The sequence below is a fragment of the Dermacentor silvarum genome, chromosome 2, assembly GCF_013339745.2.
Source record: "Dermacentor silvarum isolate Dsil-2018 chromosome 2, BIME_Dsil_1.4, whole genome shotgun sequence".
In the NCBI taxonomy this organism is placed as follows: domain Eukaryota; kingdom Metazoa; phylum Arthropoda; class Arachnida; order Ixodida; family Ixodidae; genus Dermacentor; species Dermacentor silvarum.
In genome coordinates this window covers 193,541,072-193,564,115 of record NC_051155.1, presented here as the reverse complement: position 1 = coordinate 193,564,115, position 23,044 = coordinate 193,541,072, and the positions used below count along the sequence as shown (strand labels likewise).

Here is a 23,044-nt window from a genome sequence, read left to right as displayed (position 1 = left end):
ACATGCTAATTTAATTAGTAAGTGAATGTTTACTGCAATTTATACTTTTTTTCCCATCAACATTCTACACATATCTTGTGTATCTCAACCACTGAACAGTTAACACTCCCATCAGCTTTAAACCTTCTGGAAAGTGGAAATTTTCTAGTTCTGGCTGAGTGAATATCTTGGCATTCAACTACATTGTGCTGAGTCGTCTCCCACTTTTTTCTGCACGAGACACATGCTCAATGTGCAGACCACCCATTCTTATCACATTAAGACTTTATATGGAACACTAAGGTAGCGATGAGAAAAATTCACCTGGAGTGTCGATATAATTGCTAATGCAATAAAGCTTTGCATATAAGTGTGGCTTTACAGCAATGCAAGTCATGCCGCTGTAAAGCTGCATTAAAAGGCAAAGTTTGTGCAATGCACTTATCCGCACTTGGCAGTTTTACTTAAATTTCTTAAGTTAAGCACATGTGACACACATACAAAAAAAGAAAAAAAAAGAACAGTAACTGCAGAAAATGTCAAAGCAGTGACCACAGCTGGCACAAGTGACCGTGACACAGAAGTGCAGAAGCACCCAATGTTGAAAATTGTCCCCTGCTATCTTCTCAGGGCAGAGAATTTTTGCACTATTTTCAGTATTAACTTGCACCAATGTGCTTGACTGTCTGTCTTAATTACGTTGTGTGCACTACTAAATGTATTATAACCACATGCATTCAGATTATTGACAAAGATTCACCCAGAAAGTGCAATGTTTTTACTATTTTATTTGTGCAGAAGTATACCTCACTTACTGCCACACTTGTGAAATAAATCATGGCTGAACCACTAGAAATGGTTTTGTACTTGAGATCACATCATTTCTGCATCTGCCTAGATTGTTGCAGTGCCTGGAAAAAAAAAAAACAAAGCAAAGAAGGATAGAAATTAGTTTTGGTACACAACTACCATAAAAGAAACTTCTTAACAGAAACTTAAGAAGCCTCATTTTTTGTACAGCAATGAAAAGCTCATTGCTAACACCATCTAATCTCACAGACCACCCTGAACACCGTAGGAAAGATACCTTAATGAAGTTTTTCTTTCTGCAAGCTTTCTATGACAGCTGAAAGTGATAGTGGCTGTGTATTAAAAAATGGAAGCTCCGCCTGGTACTGACAAAGATTCTCTAGAGACAGACATTCACCTAGCGTTTTTGCATCCATGGTGTTTTAAGATGCAAAAAGATTTTATTCAGCACCTCTGAAGCCTTCCCTCTCCATCCAACATACTATTAGCTTACTAACAGAAGTGCTTGCTTAGTTTACGCTCCATACTGCTGTGTTGCAGTAATCGTAGTCTTTAGGTGCCTATTTTCCATATTGTGTCAAAATTAGGCAATACAGTATAGACCACTTATAACGTAACCGCTTATAGTGCAGGACCGGGTATAATACGGTCTTTTGAGACTCCCGTTAATTTTCCCATGGCACTCTATGTATAAGCGTATCGCTTAAAGTGCAGTTGCGGGACACGAAATACCGGTTACAGTGGGGCTGCCTGGAAGTTCGGCAGTCAACCTAGACGGCAAACGCTCCCCTCAAGCCCCAAATACCGTATTTACTTGTATCTAACGCACATTTTTTCCCCCGATAAAACAGGTCCTAAAATTGCGTGCGCGTTAGAATCGAGTACGACCTTAAATCTGCGTTACCATATAGCCGTCAGCATTTCAAAATGGCCGCCTCGCACGCGCATTGAGCCTAGCTACTCTCGAGCCTAGCTACTGTAGCTTCCTCCATGTGCTGCTGTACAGGTGCTTAGGCAATAGTCTACCGTCTGTCTTCAAATTCTCTGCATCTGCTCTATCAGCATGAAGTGCTGAGTTCATCATGATGCCACATTTAAAAGGAAAGTGATCATGTGTGCGGAGACAGATGGAAATCGGGCCGCGGGCGTTCGGAGAATCCGAAACTTACTTTCGGCACTGGCGCAAACACAAAGAGAGGATTTTCGTCAGCAAAGCAATGTGGAATGGTTTCAGTGGACCGAAGCAGGACATAATCTGCGATGATCCACTTCATCAATACGATCGCCTTGGCCCCATCTTGAAAGCAATCCACGACGAGGAAAGTTCGCCGCGCGCCGTGTTTTCGCCGCCTATAGGTCGGGTTGAAGCGAGAGGCATGATAGCACGAAGGTCAATTCGCTCGCCGCGCTTCGTCACTAGAGCGTTTTGACAGCTCCTTCCGCGGTCAACGAACAAGATGTGTTCATGTTTGCTTGTGCGTGATTGACACCGTGCTTGTTAATTTATTTAGTAAGCGAATACGGAACCTAGAGCACGGTGACAGCGACGGCTGAAATGAGCTTGGTGTGTCCATTATAGCAATAAAATAGTTGTTTTGGTTATAGAGCGATACCGCTTATAGTGCGGATATTCACGACTCCGGCGACTTACGTTATAAGCGGTCTACACTATACTCACTCGCTCGTGCCTTTGCCCTGATATTTTATTCAGGCATGCACTCAATGTAACTCATAGTGACATTGTCATTTAGACAGTGACAATCCCTGCCAGTCATTCATAGGCACTCACTTGCATTCACGCTCACACCTATCCACATCTACCAGCACATGGCTGTGGAATGGGTGCGAATGAGAGCATTCATGAGTGGAATATGCTGACCTGTTCTGCTTTTTTCATAACTAGGTTCAGTGTGGTTCATTAGCTGGTCTCCAGTCCCCTGACCATGTATGTTGACAAGTCAGGCGAAGGACGGTGAGGATTTCAGAAGTCACACTGAAGTACCAGCCACTTTATGATTGAGGATTTAGGCTTTCAGCTTTGTGCAGAGGAGTAATTGAGTGTTCATGAGTTCCCGATCTAACTGGATGGGTTATGTGCTGCATGGCCATTCATTAGGAAAAACAGGTTAGGTTGCATGCCAGAACCACAATTTGATTATGAGGCACGTCATAGTGGGCGACTTGGGATTAATTTTGACCACCAGAGGATCTTTAATGTACCCCCAATGCATAGGACATGGGCGTTTTCGCATTCTGCCCCCATCGAAATGCGGCCGTCGTGGCCGTAATTTGATCCCACTACCTCCTGCTTAACAGTGTGATACCATAGCCGCTAAGCCACCGCGGTGGGTATGCGTTCGCTCAATTCACATGTACTGCGTATTACACAGCACTGCACCTGATTCCACCATTCAATGAACTTCCTTTAATTCAAACAAATTTACGGGCTCCTTTGAGTTCGGATTATCGAGATTTGACTGCACTACCATGTCATGTATAACTTAACGTGTACAAAACACAGACAACCTATAGTGCAAAAGCAATAAACCACAAATTTATATGGAGAACATGGTTTGAAATATCGAATTAAAAACCTGTTCAAGTCATCGAAGGTAACGTTGTGTGAGCATATTATTGTTCTTTTGATCGCTAACTGCGCATCAACTGCGTCACGTGTACATTTCATTTGTGGCAAATGTTGTTTATTCAGTATTAAAAACTGAAAGAGGCACTGGGATTCATGCTTGTTACATCTATCTCCCCACGTTAGGCCAACCAGAAAGAAAGAGAAGAAGGAAATAATAGAGTGAATGCAACAATATAAAGCAAAATGAATATATTAGGAAAGTCATTGGGCCTACTACCCTGCACTGCAATAATGGAGTATTGCAGTGGAATTACAACCACACAAAACATCAAGATAAAAGAAGGACACAGGAAGGGCAGGACCAAGCGCTGACTAGACTAACATTTATTTCCTTAAAGGGCCCCTCACCAGGTCTGGGCATTGCAAACAGACAAGCGGGCCGCATAGATCACACGGTGGCAATCATGTCTGCAAAGTATCAAGTGGCTGCACGGCATGAAAGCAGCTGAAATTTCAAACAGAATATCGCTTGCCACTCCTCTCGAGGGAGCCCAACTCCCAGCCAGATTGTCAAGTTCACACGCACAAATGCCTCTACATTAGATGCACTGCCTGCAATGTCACCGATTTTGGCATGTGAACTCGGTAAATCTTCCAATGCAGAACATGCAGTACAGCCAGTGGGAGTGTGCTGCACAGCAAAATCAGAAAGAAGAAAAAAGAAAATGATGCGGAGCCTGTGACTTTAATGCGATGCGCTCCCTTAGCACCGGTATGGAAGAAGTTAGGAAGAAAAGTCACTTGTGGACATTCAAAGGGAGAGTGTGTTACGTTGACAGTGAAGCTCAGCGCCTGGCAGCTGGCAATGCGACATGTCAATTTATTCTATGTCCTATAATAATGAGCCAATGAAAAAAAAAATTCTTGAAGTAAAATGCTTCTGAGGTGGCACCCTACAACTAGCAGTGTATAGCCGAATGTTGTGATGGAGCCTAGCAAGGAGCCTTTTAGAAAGTATTTTCATTAAGGCTGTTTGAATAGCTAAATTTTTCAACTGAATCAAATATGAATAATAGAGAAATAGGGCCTTTGAATAATGAATCAAAAACCAAATATGTATGTGCTTCTACAAGTACAGTAGAACCCCGCTGTTACGTTCCCGGGTGCTGCGTTTTCCCGGCTGTTACGTCGTTTTCGGCCGGTCCCGGCACAGCTCCCATAGAACCCAATGCATTGGTAACCCCGCTGTTACGTCGCAACTGTGGGACCGTTCCCGCATCATACGTTGCGAACTGCCACACCGCGCCGGCCCGAGCGGCCATTTTGACTTTTCATGTCGCGTGGCTTGGTTGCTTGACGATGGCATTGGCCGCCCAAAGTGCTAGGGGCGACATTTATTACGTATTTTCGGTTTCCGCCAGCAAAAGTATGGCCTTTGATATCCGCTTTTGCTATCTAAAGATGGTGTCTATGACGCGTTGCGGCCCTAAAATTGGTTTTGGCTCATAGATGTTCCGTATAAAGTCCAAGGGCGATAATGCCGTCGCCGCGCGCCGTATGCTTTCTTTCGCGCGCGAGACGCAGTCGTCGGCTCCCCTCGCACGCTTTCACTCGCACATACAGCATACGTCGCCGCGCGCCGTATGCTGTATGTGCGAGTGAAAGCGTGCGAGGGAAGCCGCGCGGCCGTATGCTGAATGTGCGAGTGAAAGCGTGCGAGGGGAGCCGACGACCGCGTCTCGCGCGCGAAAGAAAAGCAGAGAGGAAGCGCGCCTCCTTCCGTTGCGCTCGAGGCACCAGCGAGGGGGGGGGGGGGGGGTAGCGGGCAGCGTTGTGCTCTGGCATCATACTGCGCGGCGCGCGCGCGCGCGGTCCCGCGGGCCCTATCTTGAAAGCGATCTGCGTGGGGGTAGATTCTACGCAGTGTAGGTGCGTCGGCGGCTCGTGGCTTTGTGCGTGCTGCGTGTTCTCGGCGCTCAGTCGAAGGTCACTTCGCTCGCTTCTGCAGCGGCGCTTAACTGCGCGTGTCCGCGCTCATCGAGTGTGATGTGTTCATGTTTGCCTGTGGGCGCTGACACTATGTTTGTTAATTAGTTAATAACCGAATGTTTACAAGTTTATACAGACGATAAAACTACTATACTTACTTTGTATAGCTCACCGCAATCGATACTTCGGCTGTCGGGCGAAACTACTTTTTGTCGCACGTAAGAATTAAAATAATATTGTGTGCAGTTCAACACTACTCCCATTTCTCAATTTTTCCTGTTTCCTGGCTCTTGCGTTTCCCGGCTCTTACGTTTTTTTTTTTTTTTACGGTCCCGTGAAAAACGTAACAGCGGGGTTCTACTATAACACTAAATGTAGAGGAAAGGTGTCTAAAAAGGTAAATGGCAGATTTATTTCTCTTTATACATGAAAAGCTGTTGGGAAGATTGTTCAACTGGGTAGCTTGTAAATTAGCACGGTGTGAAAGGTCGCCACAGTTCTTTGTTCGATCACAATGCCCACGTGAAGTGCTCGGTGGAGTATTGCATGGACCCTACAGTATCATCATCATCAGCAGCAGCAGCCTATATTTTATGCCCACTGCAGGACGAAGGCCTCTCCCTGCGATCTCCAATTACCCCTGTCTTGTGCTAGCTTATTCCAACTTGCGCCTGCAAATTTCCTAACTTCATCACCCCATCTGGTTTTCTGCCGACCTCGACTGCGCTTCCCTTCTCTTGGTATCCATTCTGTAACCCTAATGGTCGATCGGTTATCCATCCTACGCATTACATGGCCTGCCCAGCTCCATTTCTTCCGCTTAATGTCAACTAGAATATCGGCTATCCCCGTTTGTTCTCTGATCCACACCACTCTCTTTCTGTCTCTTAACGTTAGACCTAAGATTTTTCGTTCCATTGCTCTTCGTGCGGTCCTTAACTTGTTCTCGAGCTTCTTTGTTAACCTCCAAGTTTCTGCCCCATATGTTAGCACCGGTAGAATGCAATGATTGTACACTTTTCTTTTCAACAACAGTGGTAAGCTCCCAGTCAGGATTTGTCAATGCCTGCCGTATGCCCTCCAACCCAATTTTATCCTTCTGTGAATTTCTTTCTCATGATCAGGGTCCCCTGTGAGTAATTGACCTAGATAAACATACTCCTTTACAGAGTCGAGAGGCTGACTGGCGATCCTGAATTCTTGTGCCCTTGCCTGGATATTGAACATTATTTTTGTTTTCTGCATATTCATCTTCAACCCAATTCTTACACTTTCTCGATTAAGGTCCTCAATCATTTGCTGTAATTCGTCTCGATTGTTGCTGAATAGGACAATGTCATCTGCAAACCGAAGGTTGCTGAGATATTCGCCGTTGATCCTCCCTCCTAAGCCTCCCCAGTCTAAGAGCTTAAATACTTCTTCTAAGCATGCAGTGAATAGCATTGGAGAGATTGTGTCTCCTTGCCTGACCCCTTTCTTGATAGGTAACTTTCTACTTTTCTTGTGGAGAACCAAGGTAGCTGTGGAATCCGTGCAGATATTTGCTAAGATATTCACGTATGCGTCCTATACTCCTTGATTATGCAATGCCTCTATGACTGCTGGTATCTCTACTGAATCAAATGCCTTTTCATAATCTATGAAAGCCATATAGAGAGGTCGATTGTACTCTGCAGATTTCTCAATTACCTGATTGATGACATGGATATGATCCATCGTAGAATATCCCTTCCTGAAGCCAGCCTGCTCTCTTGGTTGGCTGAAGTCAAGTGTTGCCCTGATTATATTAGAAATTATCTTGGTGAATATTTTATAGAATACTGAAAGCAAGCTAATGGGTCTATAATTCTTCAATTCTTTAACGTCTCCCTTCTTATGGATTAGTATAATGTTGGCATTCTTCCAGCTCTCTGGTACACTTGAAGTTGTGATGCATTGCGAATAAAGGGCCGCAAGCTTTTCAAGCATGATATCTCCTCCATCTTTGATTAAATCTACTGTTATTCCATTTTCTCCAGCAGCTTTTCCCCTCGTCATGTCTTTCAAGGCCCTTCTAACTTTATCGCTAGTTATAGAAGGAGCCTCTGTATCCGGTTCATCACTATTTCGAATGAAAGTATCTTGGGTGTTTTGATCACTGTACAGGTCAGTATAGAATTCTTCTGACCTGTACAGTGTCCAAAACACCCAGTACAGTATAGATCACTTATAACGTAACCACTTATAGTACAGGACCGGATATAGTGCGGTCTTTTCAGACTCCCGTTAATTTTCCCATAGCACTCCATGTATACATGTATCGCTTATAGTGCAGTTGCGTGAAACGAAATACCGATTACAGTGCGGCTGCCTGGGAGCACAGAAGTCAGCGGAGACGGCGAACGCTCCCCTCAAATGGGCGCCCCAAGGAGTGCTCGAGGAAGAAAGAGAGACGAAGTGGAGGAGAAGGGCACATGGTGCGAACGAACAGCCAGTGAGGCTGAAACCAGAATCTTGAGTGCGAGTCGTGAAATATCACGGCGCGTATAGCGAGCGAGGGCCGCGAAACTGCCAACGCCATCCAACGCTATCCAACGCTCGCTTCACGATAACGGCAGTGAACGAAACTTCAGCGAGCGAGCGGGCGGCGCCGGCACGGTACGCCGAAGGGCGCACGCGGAGACCGTGGAAAGTGAGGGAGGAGGGTGGCAGGGAAGTGGATTTCGCCTTGGCAACTCCGCCACTTCGGTGGCTCCCCTCGCCCTCCCTCGTAGCTCCCTCACTTTCGACTGTCACCGTGCGCGTCCGCCGCCGTGCAGGCGCCACCGCTACAGCCGGCCCAGCGCCAGCTCCCCTAGTTTTCTGCCGTTATCGGGAAGCGGGCGTTTGCCGGCGTGGGTAGTTTCGTTGGCCGGCCTGGGACAGTGCCGCTGCTTCCCTCTGCGCCGTAGCCGCAGCGTGCAAGGTCAACACGTGACTAGAAAGTAGAGGAAGCATAAAGGAGAAAGAAGGGTTCACTGCCATTTTCTACTCGTGGCTACGGTACCGTGGCTGAGACGTCGGCACGTATACGCATGTTCCGGCGCAACGCAGAATCGGCGACCTTGCCATTTGAGAGAGGGGGAAATGTACGCCGCATATTTTTGTTTTTTATTGGTTTGTTCGCGCGCGACATTGAGGGGTCTCCCCTAAGCTTTTACTCTATGGCGGTGCCGGAGCAATGCCGGTTGGAGGTGCCGCCGCGTGATTTGGTTCGAATTAACGAGATTTGACTGTAAATTGAATGCAAACATTCTAGCCGCATTCCTCGACTGTCGCATACGCGTGGCGGCTCGGTGCACATGTTTTGCATATGTGTGGGCCTTGAAAATTGTTGCTTTGGTTATAGTGCGGTACCGCTTATAGTGCGGATATTCGTGACTCCAGCGACTTACGTTATAAGCAGTCTACACTGTATTATGTGGAGGGCAAGTTCCAGTAATCACTGTAACTCCACATATATTTGGCCATAAATGAATATTTGAAGAAACTGAAAATCAAATTACAATATCAAACACTCCAATCAGAAACACAAGTATGTATTCATATTCAAAATGTTGAATACAGCCACTGGCTTTTCGGCTTGCTCGATTAGTCGAATTTTCCTGCTGCACCATCAAGCCCTCTATAAAACCAGTGTACGAACTATGGCGAACAAAATTTGAATGCCCCGTATGGTGTCCATCTCAATTTTCCAGACGTGACGTGCACACGCCAGGTCACGAAGATGGTGGCTGTGGGCAAAGTTCGTGCAATTCAGAATGTCACCCATACCTTCGCTTTTGCTAGCATGATCATTTTTCGGCTTTCCAAGTGCTGTGCAGCCGCTATGAGTAAATCTGGTGTCAACTTAAAAAGTAAGAACTTTAGTTACCAACATCTGACAAAGCAGCGCTGGTTAGGCTTAACAGCCAGTGCAGTGTCGGGTAATATGACTGTGACAAAAATTCACCGCCGGCCAGGAGATGGCAAGCTGCCACAGGAACCTTACCACTAATATGTTCATATACGAGAGGTCCATTGGTGACCGGGACTGAAACACATGCACATGTTTGATTGAAGGCTGTACTAAAAGCAACCTCTTTTCACTGCAAAGATGGTAGTGTAACAATCGAGCTTGTTTGTTGCAGTTTGTGTTCTGACAACAAACAGGATAGACGAAACATGACTGTACCTGATAGTAGCCAGTGTGGTAGCCACTCATGTACCAGGACATGAGCATTGAGGAAAGTGCATCACTCTCGGCACTATTTTCCAAGAACAGAGACGGATGTGGTGGTAGGGGAGGTGTGCCCTGAAAAAAAAAAAGAAAAGAGGAGGGGGGGGGGGGGTGAGAGGGTTGACGAAGAACCACGAGAATATGCATCTTACAATTTTTGCTCATGCGGCCCCAAAAATTATGTCCACTGGAATCTTGGGGTGATGGGAACTGGCTGACAAGTGGAACAGGCTAGCTGCAGAGAAACTAACGGGCCACAGTACTGTTGTGCAAAGCCCTTTATTCCGAGGGGGAGGGGAGGACCGATTTTCAAGTTAGCACAGTCTCAGGTATGTTAACTAAGCATACGAAAATGTACCCACATTCACTTCGAAATGGTTTTTGCACTAGAAGACGTGGCAAGGCTACATGATCTGTCTTCTAGCGGAAAAATCATTTCATAATGCATAAGCAACTCGCCCAAATCACCCCTTTGAATCGCATTCATAATGTAGAAAAACTAAAATTCGCATTTATTCGCATGCCCGAAATGCCTCGTGAACAAAACGACTGCCCATGATTTCTATTTCAAAGGTGCATTCACAACACGAGAATCAGCTTAGTAACTAATCTATACAATGAAACTCAAGACATAATAGGTACAGGCACTGAACTCAATTTCATTTGCTGAACTCCCTTTTATGCAACATGCGGCTGCACATGATGACACCATGTAGGATTTTCGGTGCTGGTTCTGCTCAGCAATCACTCCGCAAGTTTTGGCATGCCTTTATCGCTTCCTTTATTTCTTAAAAAAAAAAAAAATGCATACGAAGTTCTGGACAGGGCACCTCTTCGAAAAGTGGGCTGCTTCACAAAAGCGAGATGTAGAGCAGGCGAAGGCTAGCCGACCGTGCCCGATTCACCGTCATGATTAACAGTTTCAAGCCCACTATCAACAATCAATGCAGTGTCATCGTCCTGGAGGCTTATTTTGAATGCTGCCCAAGGATAAATAATTCAAAATCACAATGAACTGTTCAATGCACCCATGTGGAAAATCTGCCTTAAGACCAAGTAAGCATCTTGAGGGCTGTTCTCGAGTTCAACACTGGCCCTAAAGCAATTAAAAGAGCACTGCAGAAGCTGGAAATATATTTTAAGTAAACACACAACATGCTATCTGGAAAAGAGCACCAAGCAGCGCATATCATGGGCGAGAGTTAAAGTGCTTGAAAGCTTGCAAGTGAAAAAAACATTAAAAAATTTTTGGAAGCAATTGGTACATAATGAAGCAGAGTTTGAGAAGCCCACACATATACTCCGAAGGAATTCTCGTGACCGCGCACCCGATGAGAATAAAATGACACACATCTCAATCTTTGAAGCCAAAAAGGTTTGCCTTTTTTTCCATCAAAGTTTCCATTACACGAGATGAAACTGTCTTTACAGCACTTTCCAAGGTAAAACTTTATGCAGAATGCCTACTGAGGCTACTAAAATATTTAATTTTGAGCAGGCGGCTAAGAAGATAGCCTTCTTGGGTAGTGGTCCCTCTAAACTAATTCACTGTCTTGAAGCTATGCCTAGTCATCTTTTTTTTTAGCTGTAACAGGGCTCATTTAAGTGGTTATGTGCAGATTATGAATTGCTGTGTTGCACTATTCTAGCTTCCTAAATCTCAATTGAAGATTAGCATGACATGGTGCTGGGCCATCTTATTATTAGGCATGATAATGGACCGACGCAACGGCGTGACTACTTACACCTAGTTGAATGCCATTTTTTGACACCATTTTATTTACCCACAAAAATGTCAGTGCAATAAAGTGCTGGGTTGGTTTCGAATCTTCATAATAAAACCCGGTAAGCACAGACACCAGGATACTACTTCCTACTTCAACATTATTTTTCAGCACTCTTTTACATGCCATAAGCACGTCACACGCAATAGAGAGAAAAAAAAAATTAGCATAGCTTGCACTGGAGGCGCAATGCTAAAGAGACAGCGGAGCTGATAGGCACCTAGCTAGTCCTGGCTTTTGGGCTAGGCTCGAAGCGTTCGAAGCGTTCCGGCGTTGCTGTCATTCACGTACGATTTCAACTGATGGCTACGGAGATGCGGACTCCGCCGCTTCGTTTCGGTTGGACGCTAGCGCCGTTCGTGTTCTTTTGTGTCGCACATTTGCGGCACTCCTCGCTCACCGAGCTCCGCAAGTAATCCGAATTAACCGATGTGCGGCCAAATAAGTCCGAATTAACGAGAGTTTGATAGCATTGAATAATACATTCGCCAGCCGGCAGCACGCACCTTGTTGAGAAGCGTGCTCGGTGCCACTCTTGTCGGCGAGATTTTCCTGTGGAAGCCGCATTACAACCGGTATTTTTGTCTTAGGCGACTGCACTGTAAGCGGTATGCGTATACATGGAGTTCTATGGAAGGGTAAATGGGAGTCTGAAAAGGCCGCGTTGTAGCCAGTTCTGCACTATAAATGGTTACGTTATAAGTCATCTATACTGTATTTGCACTAGGCTAAGCACTACCAAGTCATCTCCACCATTTCCCAGAATTTATTGATTATTTGTTGATTATCGTTTAGCTATTGATTGGCTATTGCAAGGAATTGGCCACGTATTTGGGCTAGGCTAAGCACTACCAAGTCATCCCCAGCATTTTCCAGAATTTATTGATTATTGATCGATTATCAATTAGCTATTGATTGGCTATCGATGACTGACTAAGCTTAAGTAGTCCCAACCATGCTTAGCTAGACTTAGCCAGGCTCAGCTTCACTAGTTCACAGGGGTATGTGCCATTGCGTTTAAACCCTTTCTGCACTACCATCAGGATCGTCCCACATTTCCTGCACACGACCCATGGACTAACGGTCACTTAAAAAGCTCCGCTGTTAGAAGTAAGAAAGGGAACAGATGCTTGATGTGTGCAGTGATACAAAGTGTTTTCAAACAAAGAGAGCCAGTGTGTCCTTATCTTTTTCTTGCCCTCTTGTCTAGTACACTTTAAAACCAACATGCAGACAAAGTATAAATAAATACCTACATGAGCCGAGCTTGAAAATGGTGCTCCCAAGCTAGCAGCACCCCACGGAGGTTCGCTGGGAAGCTGAAAGACCGGGATCATCCACATGAGCATAGTTTACAGGTAATTAAGAGAAGCAAAGGCTTTACTGATTCTAATTCCTGAAAGGACAGTCTATCAGCTACACCCCGGAGTGGCTGAAAGAATGGAAGCAGTTGGGTAGTTCAGTTAGGACAAGATATGCGAGCACACTGACAAGCGCTCACTTGCCGCTGTCATGTCTCAGGTAAGACCTTTCTTCAGCTACAAATTGTGGAAGTGGTCACCTTGCACTGAGACCATGAAACAATCTACAACTAGATAAAATTCACTATTACAATATAATTTACAAATATTTATAGCTCATATGCAAGCAAAGCAAGTTTGGAATCTTATTTGATGCCTCTAGCTCCAACAAAACTGTAGTAAATTTTACGATGCTACACTCAGGAGTAGAAGTTCATTCAGAAGTTGCAGAAGTGTAGTGTCTGAGGTGCAGTCTACTGTCCAATGTCCTAGGCCATCAAACATGTCACTGTTGCATAGCCACCCATCATCTCAACAGAACCTTAAAGGGACCCTGAAACAATTTTGACGATTTTGTACAAACGTACTGAGTCGTTAGAGTAGGCCCTTCTGATCATTAATTTATGCATCGCTCAACGTAAAGCGGGTAATTTATTATAAGGTTTTAAAAAGGTACATCGCTACCGATCACAGCCCGCCAATCGGCTGAGTTTTGTGACCAAGTGACGCGATTTCACCATAACACGTCACTGGGCCAGCTATCCGATTAGCTGCCCAGGGCGCGTCATCGATAATTTTTTCAACATTATGATGAACAAATGTTGTTTGTAATAGTTTAGATGTTAGATCATTTGTTTCTATAAATAGAAAGTAACAGAAAGAGAATGCACAACGACATGTATCACTACACTAAAAGCACTTCCAGCCCACAGCAAATGTTATCTCCTTGTATTAAAACGTGCTCAGTGTTGACGAGAGCTGCGCGGTCAGTGTTGGTCTTGTTCTTTCTTTTCGCGAAAGCCATGGTTCGCCCTTGTTGCGTTATGGGCTGCAAACGTAGCGATCGGCGACATGTCAAGCTGCCACATCGTGCACCGCTGCAAGGCAGCAGACAAGCAGAGTGGCTGCAGCGCATCAGACTGTCGGTATCTAACTGGCGGCAGCATCTACACATTTGTGACCGTCACTTTACATCGAAGGATTGCCACAATTAAGCTTTTTGTTCAGTATTCAGGTAAACGCAAGCGCAAGTGTACTGGCCGTTTTACCACGTTTTACGTGATGAATGGAGGTGCAAACGTGAACTGCTTGCACGGTGCCCAGCCACCTGGCGGCACAAATCTCAACCCAAACACACAGCTAATATAGCAGTAACCAAGTTTTTTCTACTTTGCTGCTGGCTTAAATTTTTGGCAGGAGCGTAATCTTGAACACGTTGTCTTTTTATATGTTTAAAATGTTTTACACTTGGTTACAGGAATATTAGCTCTGTATTTGCCTGGTTAAGCTCTGCGGCACCAGATGGCTGGACTGTGCATGCCGATCAGGCCGCTCACGTACGTCTACGAAGCTCCTTCATCACAGCGGTATGGAGGGGCTTTAGTTTACGCCTCTGGCTATCCGTCAAAACACCCAGCTCGCCTGTGGTTACCGGAATACCAGACACGCTCGGCGCTGCGACAGAATGCTTGGAACGCACGCTGCTTGATCACTCTCGCTGGAGATCGACGGCCGGGCGGCTAGCGGAGAGGTTGGAGAGCCTTCGCGCGCTGGCTCCAAGACAACAGGAAGTAGATAACAACATGTCACAACATGACGTAGAGCCAGTGAAGGCGGAGCTTAGCCCCGATCACTCGGCAAACGAGTTGAGGAGGAAATGCATGGCTAGGGAGGAGGGTAACTTGTAATCGTCCGTAGCTCTCTTAATATGAGACGCTTCACTTAAATTGTGACGCGAATGTTTTACTGTAGCAGTAGCCTACACGTCTACAAAATTTGTCCGAACCGTTTCAGGGACTCTTTAATGAGCCATTAAGGTGTGCGTTGTAAGGCTCATCAGCCAACCAGAGCACATTCTGTGGTGACTATCTTGGGAGGGTGAGAACACAAATACAGCATCAGGTAGCTGGAACTCGCGTGTGCAGCAATATGCTGTCCACTTTTAGTGGACTACACAAATACACCTCACAAGCTGTGAAGTATCAGAAATGTGGTAGCACTATGTCAGCAAATGCCCTAACAATCAAAACATTCGTCAATGCATGGCTTCTTCATGGTATGCAGTATATTGTGGACAGGTAAATCAAGCACCAATGAGCTGTATCTCAGTACGAGACATCATAACACACATCAAAACAAGCTTATTAAGTTTTTTATGGCAAAGTGGCAGTGGTCAGAGCTGGACTGGCCCTGGCAAGAGTGGACAGAAATTACTGCCTATATGTTGTTAACAAGCAATGGGACAAACAGGTGGGTCACTATGATTAATAAAAAATTAAGTTTTGTGGTTTTACTTGCCAAAACTACCATATGATTATGAGGCACGCCGTAGTGGAGGCTCCGGATTAATTTGGACCACCTGGGGTTCTTTAACATGCACCTAAATCTAGGTACACGGGTGTTTTCTGCATTTCACCCCCATCGAAATGCGGCCGCCGTGGCCGGGATTCGATCCTGCGACCTCATGCTCAGCAGCCCAACACCATAACCACTGAGCAACCACGGCGGGTCAGGTCACTATGATATAAAACTCTGTAAAGTATTACTGCAGTTGCTGACAAGGCAGGCAAACTTCATTTAAACTGCACCAGGAAAAGTTATGATACAGCCCTCATTACTTCTTGCATTCCCGACGCTCAAAGCCCTCTTGCACTTCAAGACTTTAGTAATGTTTTAGAACAAGCAACACATGAGGATAACCTTCCAGAATGATGTACAGTTGAGTATATTTTTAATTCGACACTCACATGTCAGTGGTGGCAGCCTACACTGGTGATATTAAAAACCCATGCCTTTTTGACAGACCACAGTCCTTGTGCCTTTGGCAAAGTTTACAAGAACTGACATTTGGGTGCATTTGTATGCATGAATCACTGCCTTAACCCTTTATTGACAAGTGTTGCCTACAGGCAACATACCAGGAAAATTTTTTTTTTCTTGCCAAGTTTCAGTATTGATTATGAAGTCTCTGGTTAAATGTCTTCGGTCAACACTGAATGACAGGCAGCAAGTGTCATTTGTTGGTTTGGAGCGGGGAACACAGAATGAAGAAGTTTGGCATGCAACTCGCTTTCTTTTGAAAGCATTGTCCGAGGAGACAGACCAATGCAAGATCTCCGGCTGCAGTGGTGTAACACACGTGATGTAAAGAAGATGAAATGTACAGCTATGATTCACATGTGATGAGAGCTGCCTGTATGAAATCCATATGAAGCCTTAGGTGGCTTGGGGTGAAGCCCATTTCCAGTTTCCTGCCTCAGGTTTTCCTCCTATTGCTGAAAACATTCCTGCAAATATATATATATATATATATATATATATATATATATACTTTTTGTTGATTATGCTTATTCTCTATGTGTTTTGAACATTTACATAGAAAAAAAAAGAAAAAATTCTGGATATTTATATATGCCGTCAAGTGAATACGAGACAACACAAGAGAAAACAACAGTTTCACAGAGTTGTTTACTAATGGTAGTCATCACTGAAGTCTCTACCAGTTTTTGCTTCACAGCTGATAATGAGTAGCCTGACAGAATCTCCCTTGACTAGGAACACCCCTGCGTGAACTGAGAGCATCCGACAGTCATAGACTTGGCACCGCATATCATCATCCTCAGCCTATTTCTGTCCACTGCAGGACAAAGGCCTCTCCCAGCTATCTCCAATTACCCTTGTCTTGCGCTAGCAGATTCCAACTTGCACCTGCAAATTTCCTTATGTCATCACCCCACCTAATTTTCTGCTGTCCTCAAGTGCGCTTCCCTTCCCTTGACACCGATTCTGTAACTCTAATGGTGCACCTGTTATCGGCTCTACACATTACATGGCCTGCCCAGATCCATTTTTTTTTTATCTTGATGTTAAATAAAATATTGGCTATCGCAATTTACTCTCTGATCCATACCTCTCTCTCTTCTTGTCATTTAACATTACGCCTAACATTTTTTGTTCCACTGCTCTTTCGTTCCACATTTGATCCTTCCATTGCACAGCATATACTTTATCCAGAAGCATAAGAAGCAAAACCAAGAATCGTTAATCACGCGGCTAATAACTTCGGCTTCTTTATCAGGTGTCTGAAGATAACTTGCCTGGGGGTAGTTTACCCAGTGTACCCTGTGAAAGGTCCTAACTGGCAGCTCAGTGGAATTCTAGGAATATTGGACTGTAGAGGTCAAGCAAAGTTCCAGGAGTACTCAATAAAGTAGTGTGCCTGCACAAGAGAATGTTGCTCCTCAGTGAATGAAAGGTGCATTTGCTATAACAAAGTTGCATGACTGTATATGTTTGTTTTATTCAAAAGATGATGCCAATGCAGACATGTAAATAAGTTATCATAGTTTTGCTCTGTAATAATTATGAATGCTTGCTAGGCTGCTCTAAGTGAGCTACAGAGCTGCAGAGGCAAAACAGCAATGGGCATTTTCGTGGGTGCTTCCGAGGAGGTGACCACTTCACAAGTGCTCGCCTAGACAGCGACGGCCAAACAAAGAAGCTCCTTTCGCGGCGACAACACCCACCGCATTCTGTGGAAGTGGTAACAACTGTCAATGCCAGGCTCCTGACCCTGACAAACTGACTGTCACTGAGAGCCCACTACGTAATTGTGGCAAGGAGCCAATGTCGACAACTTCTGTGGGAACAGCGTGGACCTCTCTTTCCAGATTGCTATGTCATTGCATCACAGGCGGGTTCAAACCTTGGACATCAGAGGCAGAGTCCAGCAAGGTGGTGCGACCATGGACAACGTGCTGCGAACAGTGTGATCCCTCTTGATTCGTCACAACAAGGCCATCGAATTCCCTAGTGTAGGAAACTAGGGGAAAAGAACTGCTTTAAAAGGACCTCTCGAGAGTCATTGAGAGAGCTCCGACAAGAATCGGACTACTTGCTTCAATATATAAATAAACTTATTTCACTCCTACTCCCGGATGTACTCATCCCTATGCCTTGAGAGCTCCTGGCCTGAATGCTGCCCTGAGTTGCAACAGTAGTTCTTGGGCAAAGAACAAAGCATTTTCTGCGCATTTGAGGAAACACATTTATGCATTGTCATTACCTCGCATATTTTGTGGCCTCCTCCAAACTTACACTGCTCCAAAATGATTTTACAAGACAGTGTACTTACTTTAGGAATGCTTGCACAATGCTGAAATGAGCCAGAAGGCACGTTGCTTGTGTGGACACTCTGAAATGTGACATGAGTGCCGTTAAGGTAATGCAGAACTGCATATTATTTTGGTCACTACTTAAACATGACAAAAAACATTTTCTTTCCTTTTACTATTTGACACCATATAGCCAGAAAGTGATACACCGGGCATGTGCCTCTCCCGAAATTTCAGAGCTAGTATGAGGCCTGCCAAACTTCCCCGTTCCCTCAAGTGCCGCAGCCATCCAAAGCCGTTATCTCTCAAGCGGTAAGCATGATTGCTCGAAGAGCTACGTACGCGCGTGCGCTCGCACTACACAGCAGAAGATGACATCTGTATATTATGTGAAGTGCTCGCAACGAACCCATTTCAGGTCGTTAAGCTGTGGCCACAAGTTGCGAAAAATCTTGCAGAGGGTACGAAAAACATTTATGCTGCGGTCAATACGCAACCTTTGCGAGACGTGTACTGCTGCCGGCCATGCCGCCGGTAAATCGCTTCTGGCAATGGTAGAAATAGATCTTCGATGTCAGCCCAACTCAAATCAGCACACAGCAGATGATCGCTGAGCAATCTTCATGTCCTTCGACTGATTTTTGCCATTTTACGCAGGTGAACTTGCCGTTTTGAAGTGAATCACAAAAAAAAAACACCATTTAAGAGCACTTGGCTGCAATAGGCCCCCCCCCCCCCCCCCTTTGCTTGACTTAAAATAGTTTACTTAATTCTTAGTACTAACAAAGCGCTTACGTTTATGACATTTTATTGCTCACTCTTTTTGCTCAAAAATGCATTCTGTTCGTTCTCACTTGCAAGAAAGGCTTTCTTCTTGGTTGCTTTCAAGCACCTTTTTATTTTCCCCACTATGGCGTCACGAGCACTCGACCCAACGCTGCCTGCATTTGACCCAATTCTCAAACTCTGCTGCTCCTCTAAACCCAAGAGCAACTGGGGGCCCAGAGTCTTGGGTCCCCAATTCTAGAACTGTCTAATAGCATCCACTACCCTTGAATACAGTATTTCAAAAACTTTCTCCTGACACCCATAGCAATCAGTAGTTCATGAATTCCTGTCATGTTGCAATGGCATCATTTAGTTTTCCTTGATAGTACAATATAAAAAATTATTTCACAATCCAAATTAACCAGCTTCGTGCTTTGTCTTGGGTACACTTACGCTCCCTGCTCGAGCTTGCTGAGCTTGCCGTGCCTTCTTGCCCTCCGATGGGTGAAGGTCTGACAAAAGGACACGCTCCTCGTTGCCGTACCCAATGTAGTGAACAATGCAGTGCTTCCCTCTGATGCACTTGATCTTGGCCTCATATGGAAGTTTGTCTCCAGAGTAGATTGCAATGCAGTAGTCACCCTGCTTCCATCCCTGCACAGGCATAAAGGTCACCGAATGCCACTCTTGAGATAATAAAATTTGTGAAACAAAATATGAGAAATATGAGAAGAGGACTACATCTGGCAAGCACAACACTTGCGGAGAATGTGTGAGAGAGGTTAGAATTGTAATGTATGCTTGAAAAATGATGAGACTGCACCTAGAACAGCTGTACACACCCAGGAGCCTGTATTCTCAACCTTTCACCTACACAGATACTCTGACTTTTGCATGACAAAGTGTTTTGTGCAACACCTCACTGGAGTCAACCAGCATCCAATAAAAGTGATATCCCCAAAGGTGATTGGCACAGAATATTGCCCCACATGTTTACAAATCCACTATGTTCCTTTAGTTTTCTTGCGAAACTACACACTGTCAGGTGTGCCTGCCTGTCTTGGTAGTGATGCTGAAAGCCACACTGTACGAGTCTTTAGCCTTGTCATGGGTCACTGGGTGTTTTGTATAGTGCAACAATCACAACTGATCATCCATGTCAACTTTGAGAAAAGAAAATGATAAGCAAAACTAAAATTTGGCAAGTACCAGAGTTGTGGAACCACGCGAATGCCCTTTTGCATCAAAGACTTCATGGAGGAGAGCACTGTGACATGGAGCATCATTGCGGTGCATGCATGCTGTTGGTACTTACAAGTTAGGCTGCACGTTACAAAAAAAAGTTCCAAGGAAAACATCATGCCCTCCTTGCAGGTGAGAAAAAATGCAGCATAGGTTAACAATTCTGCCATGGCAAAAGTTTCCAGTGGGACGATTATCTCACATGAACTTGCACTCTGGTCCTTTGGGGGAAAAAAAAAAATTAAGCATTGCAATTTCTTCTTTTGGTGTGGAAAAGAGATGTGCCTAGTGTATGCACATGCCTGCCACACTGAATTGCTAGCGATGTGCTCTATTTTGCCGCTATGGATGCTGGTTAACCAACTAGCATTCAGCTTCGTGCTACATGTGTGTGCAAGGAGTGTACTGCTGTAATTGCTTGCTGAAGGAGATGCGTGGACCCCACATAAAATTCGTTTTGAGGCCACCATCACAGCACTAATGAGAAAAGACGTGTCGGAAAACACTTAGGGCAAATCAAGGGAGTATATAGCCATGGATTCATGAAATGCAAGTTGATGGGGAGTACTGTTGTTTGACAGAACGGCGATTTTTAACCTAAGGAATTGTTTAGCATATGACTAAATTCGTCTCAGGGAAGACCCTTTTCTCCAAGCTGTGGCAGCAGTGACCCCAGAACACTACCGTGTCGCACATGTTGGGCACACGTGTTTGCCAAGCAAAAGAAAAGTATTTTGTGCCACAGTCAAATATTGGGACACGTTCTCGATGTATTCAAATATATGAAACGCTATTTGTGCATTGGGCTCATGTATGTAGGTTTCTTCTGCATTCTGGAGAAAATTTATCAAGCTATATTTTAACTATGTAGAAGAAGAGTAGGTTGTTGAAGCAGTGCAGGTAGACAGGCAATAATCCTCATGAAAAGTGCGAAAGGACGCCCCACTTTGCATATGAAATATCATTTTTAACTAACGCGCTCACCTCATCATCGGCAAAACCAATGACAACAACCTTAGCTATTCAAAGTTGCATTGCTAAAAACAAGCGTAAAGGTACGCAACAGACATTCAAAACCCGAGATCTCGCCACATACGCAGTAACCTTGCAATTTCTCGCAAGTAGCCAATGTGACATGCTCCTTGTGCTAACTTACAGTCGATGGTTCCTGTCCTGCTGATGAGTTTTCCGACGAAGTACGGTTTCTCCTTTCAATTTCTTTCTGCAAAGAAAATGCGTGACAAGAATCACAAAGACCTTCCGAACAGAACTAGCCAGCCTCGAGCGTCGCACGTCGCACACTTGCCTTTATTTTATCGTACGCCCGATCGTAAGCTGCAATCAAGTCGCTGTCATCCCACATATCCTCGTCGATGGTCTTCAGGTGCAACAGGTTTTCAAGAAAACAACACCCAAGCAGAAAATTGGCTCTATTCTACACTTCACCCGCCACTAAAGCAGCTGAGGTAATAAAGAAACCAAAGTTGACGCTTCTGTACCTCGGTTCGCCTCCACAACACGGATCCTTTGGCCATCGTTGCAGTTCGCTTCAGGATGGTATCCCAAAAATTTGATTAGGAAATATTGCTGCGTATTTTACGCTGAGAAAGAACTCCCTAGCTACACTACTAGCTAGCAAAATAATCGAAACAGACCACTATGATGTGCTTTCAACGCATACGAACGCGCGTGCACAAACACATCAAGGGAGTATATACACGACATAGAGAAATGCAAGGAACGAGGATGGATGGATGGATGCTATGAGCGCCTCCTTTGAAACGGGGTGGTGGGTTGCGTCACCAAGCTCTTGTTGTTATTTTGCCTAATGACCTACCTTTATTTTTGAGAAACACACAAATACAAAGAATTCCAGGCATCAACCTTTTTGAAACATTACTGGGAACTCTGTTTCTGGACGTCTCCGTTGTTTGTGGTCTCCCTACTTTTCTGCCCCCAAACCTCCAACCGCCTCTCACTAATCTCTACAGCTGACATGTTTAAGGCACCCTGCAATGCAGTTTGGCTGTACATGTCGCGCCACCTATCAGCGGCGGTGAGCACCCGCGAGTAGGCCCTCACCGCTATTTCACCTTGGTCACTACTGCGCTCAGGCGCGCCTGAATGCTTCCTTTTCAGATTTTTTAATGGATTCACCGCGACCACTCAGCAGCTCCTCCGTGAGAAGTGTGAACAAAAATAACATGCGCATATACTGCTGCTTTAGGTATTTTCACAACCGTGAAAGGGATGTCGGCATCAAATTGTGCCGCTTCCCTTCAAGAATGTGGGGAGAAACCCGGCGGCTGAAGGTGGATCGTTGTGGTTCGGGCCGTCAAGTAAGAGTCGCTCTTGCGAATTTCTGTTGAACTATGACGCAAACGCAAAATTAAAAATGAAAAAAAGAAAAAAAAAACACAGGCAGCATCCATGATAACGCACAATGCGACAACTGCATAAACACGCGTGATCTGATTCCCGCTGTTGTAAATTCCATGGTTTGGATAATTGTTTAGCTAGTCTCGCTCCAAAACAAATGCGCAGTGGTTGTTATGTGTCAAATCTAGTTTCGTAAGCGCTCCGCGTTAAACCTTTGTACGCACTGTAGTTCTTGTTGTGCATTAATAAGCCAACGTGCAGCTCCTTTCTGTGCCTGGATCAAGACGCGACTGCTGAAACCGGGCTCATTCATGCCGACGTTTTCTCGCGTTTAGAACAACAGAACTAAGGCTGGAGTGCACCGCAGCGCACATCGAGTATTCGCAAAATAGCACTTCTCTCGCGCACGCTAGCACACATTTGTTCAGTCTTGGCGTTGCTTAGTGTCAGCTGATTGCTCTCTGTTATGTTTCAGCGGTGATGACCTCTCACACTGGAGCCCGAATCACAACACCAGAATATGCTCGAGGCTCTTTGTCAACGGAGAAAAAAGCTCCATAAGGAATCATTCAAGTTATCATTCAACTCGCCAAAACCTCGACAAATGTGATAAGCAAGGCACGCTCGAAGTATAC

At 45.0% G+C, this 23,044-nt stretch overlaps 1 protein-coding gene across 1 annotated transcript; it reads right to left on the bottom strand.

The window, feature by feature from the left end:
- Positions 1-747: 747 nt before the first annotated feature.
- LOC119442367 (survival motor neuron protein) lies at positions 748-21,759 on the bottom strand. The gene is made up of 8 exons (XM_049662097.1): positions 21,530-21,759; positions 21,333-21,408; positions 21,187-21,248; positions 19,242-19,442; positions 18,041-18,100; positions 12,643-12,705; positions 9,558-9,677; positions 748-890 (listed from the first exon to the last, which is right to left on the bottom strand). The coding sequence occupies exons 1-8, from the start codon at positions 21,563-21,565 to the stop codon at positions 858-860; spliced, it is 651 nt and encodes a 216-aa protein (XP_049518054.1). The 5' UTR covers positions 21,566-21,759; the 3' UTR covers positions 748-857.
- Positions 21,760-23,044: the final 1,285 nt, after the last annotated feature.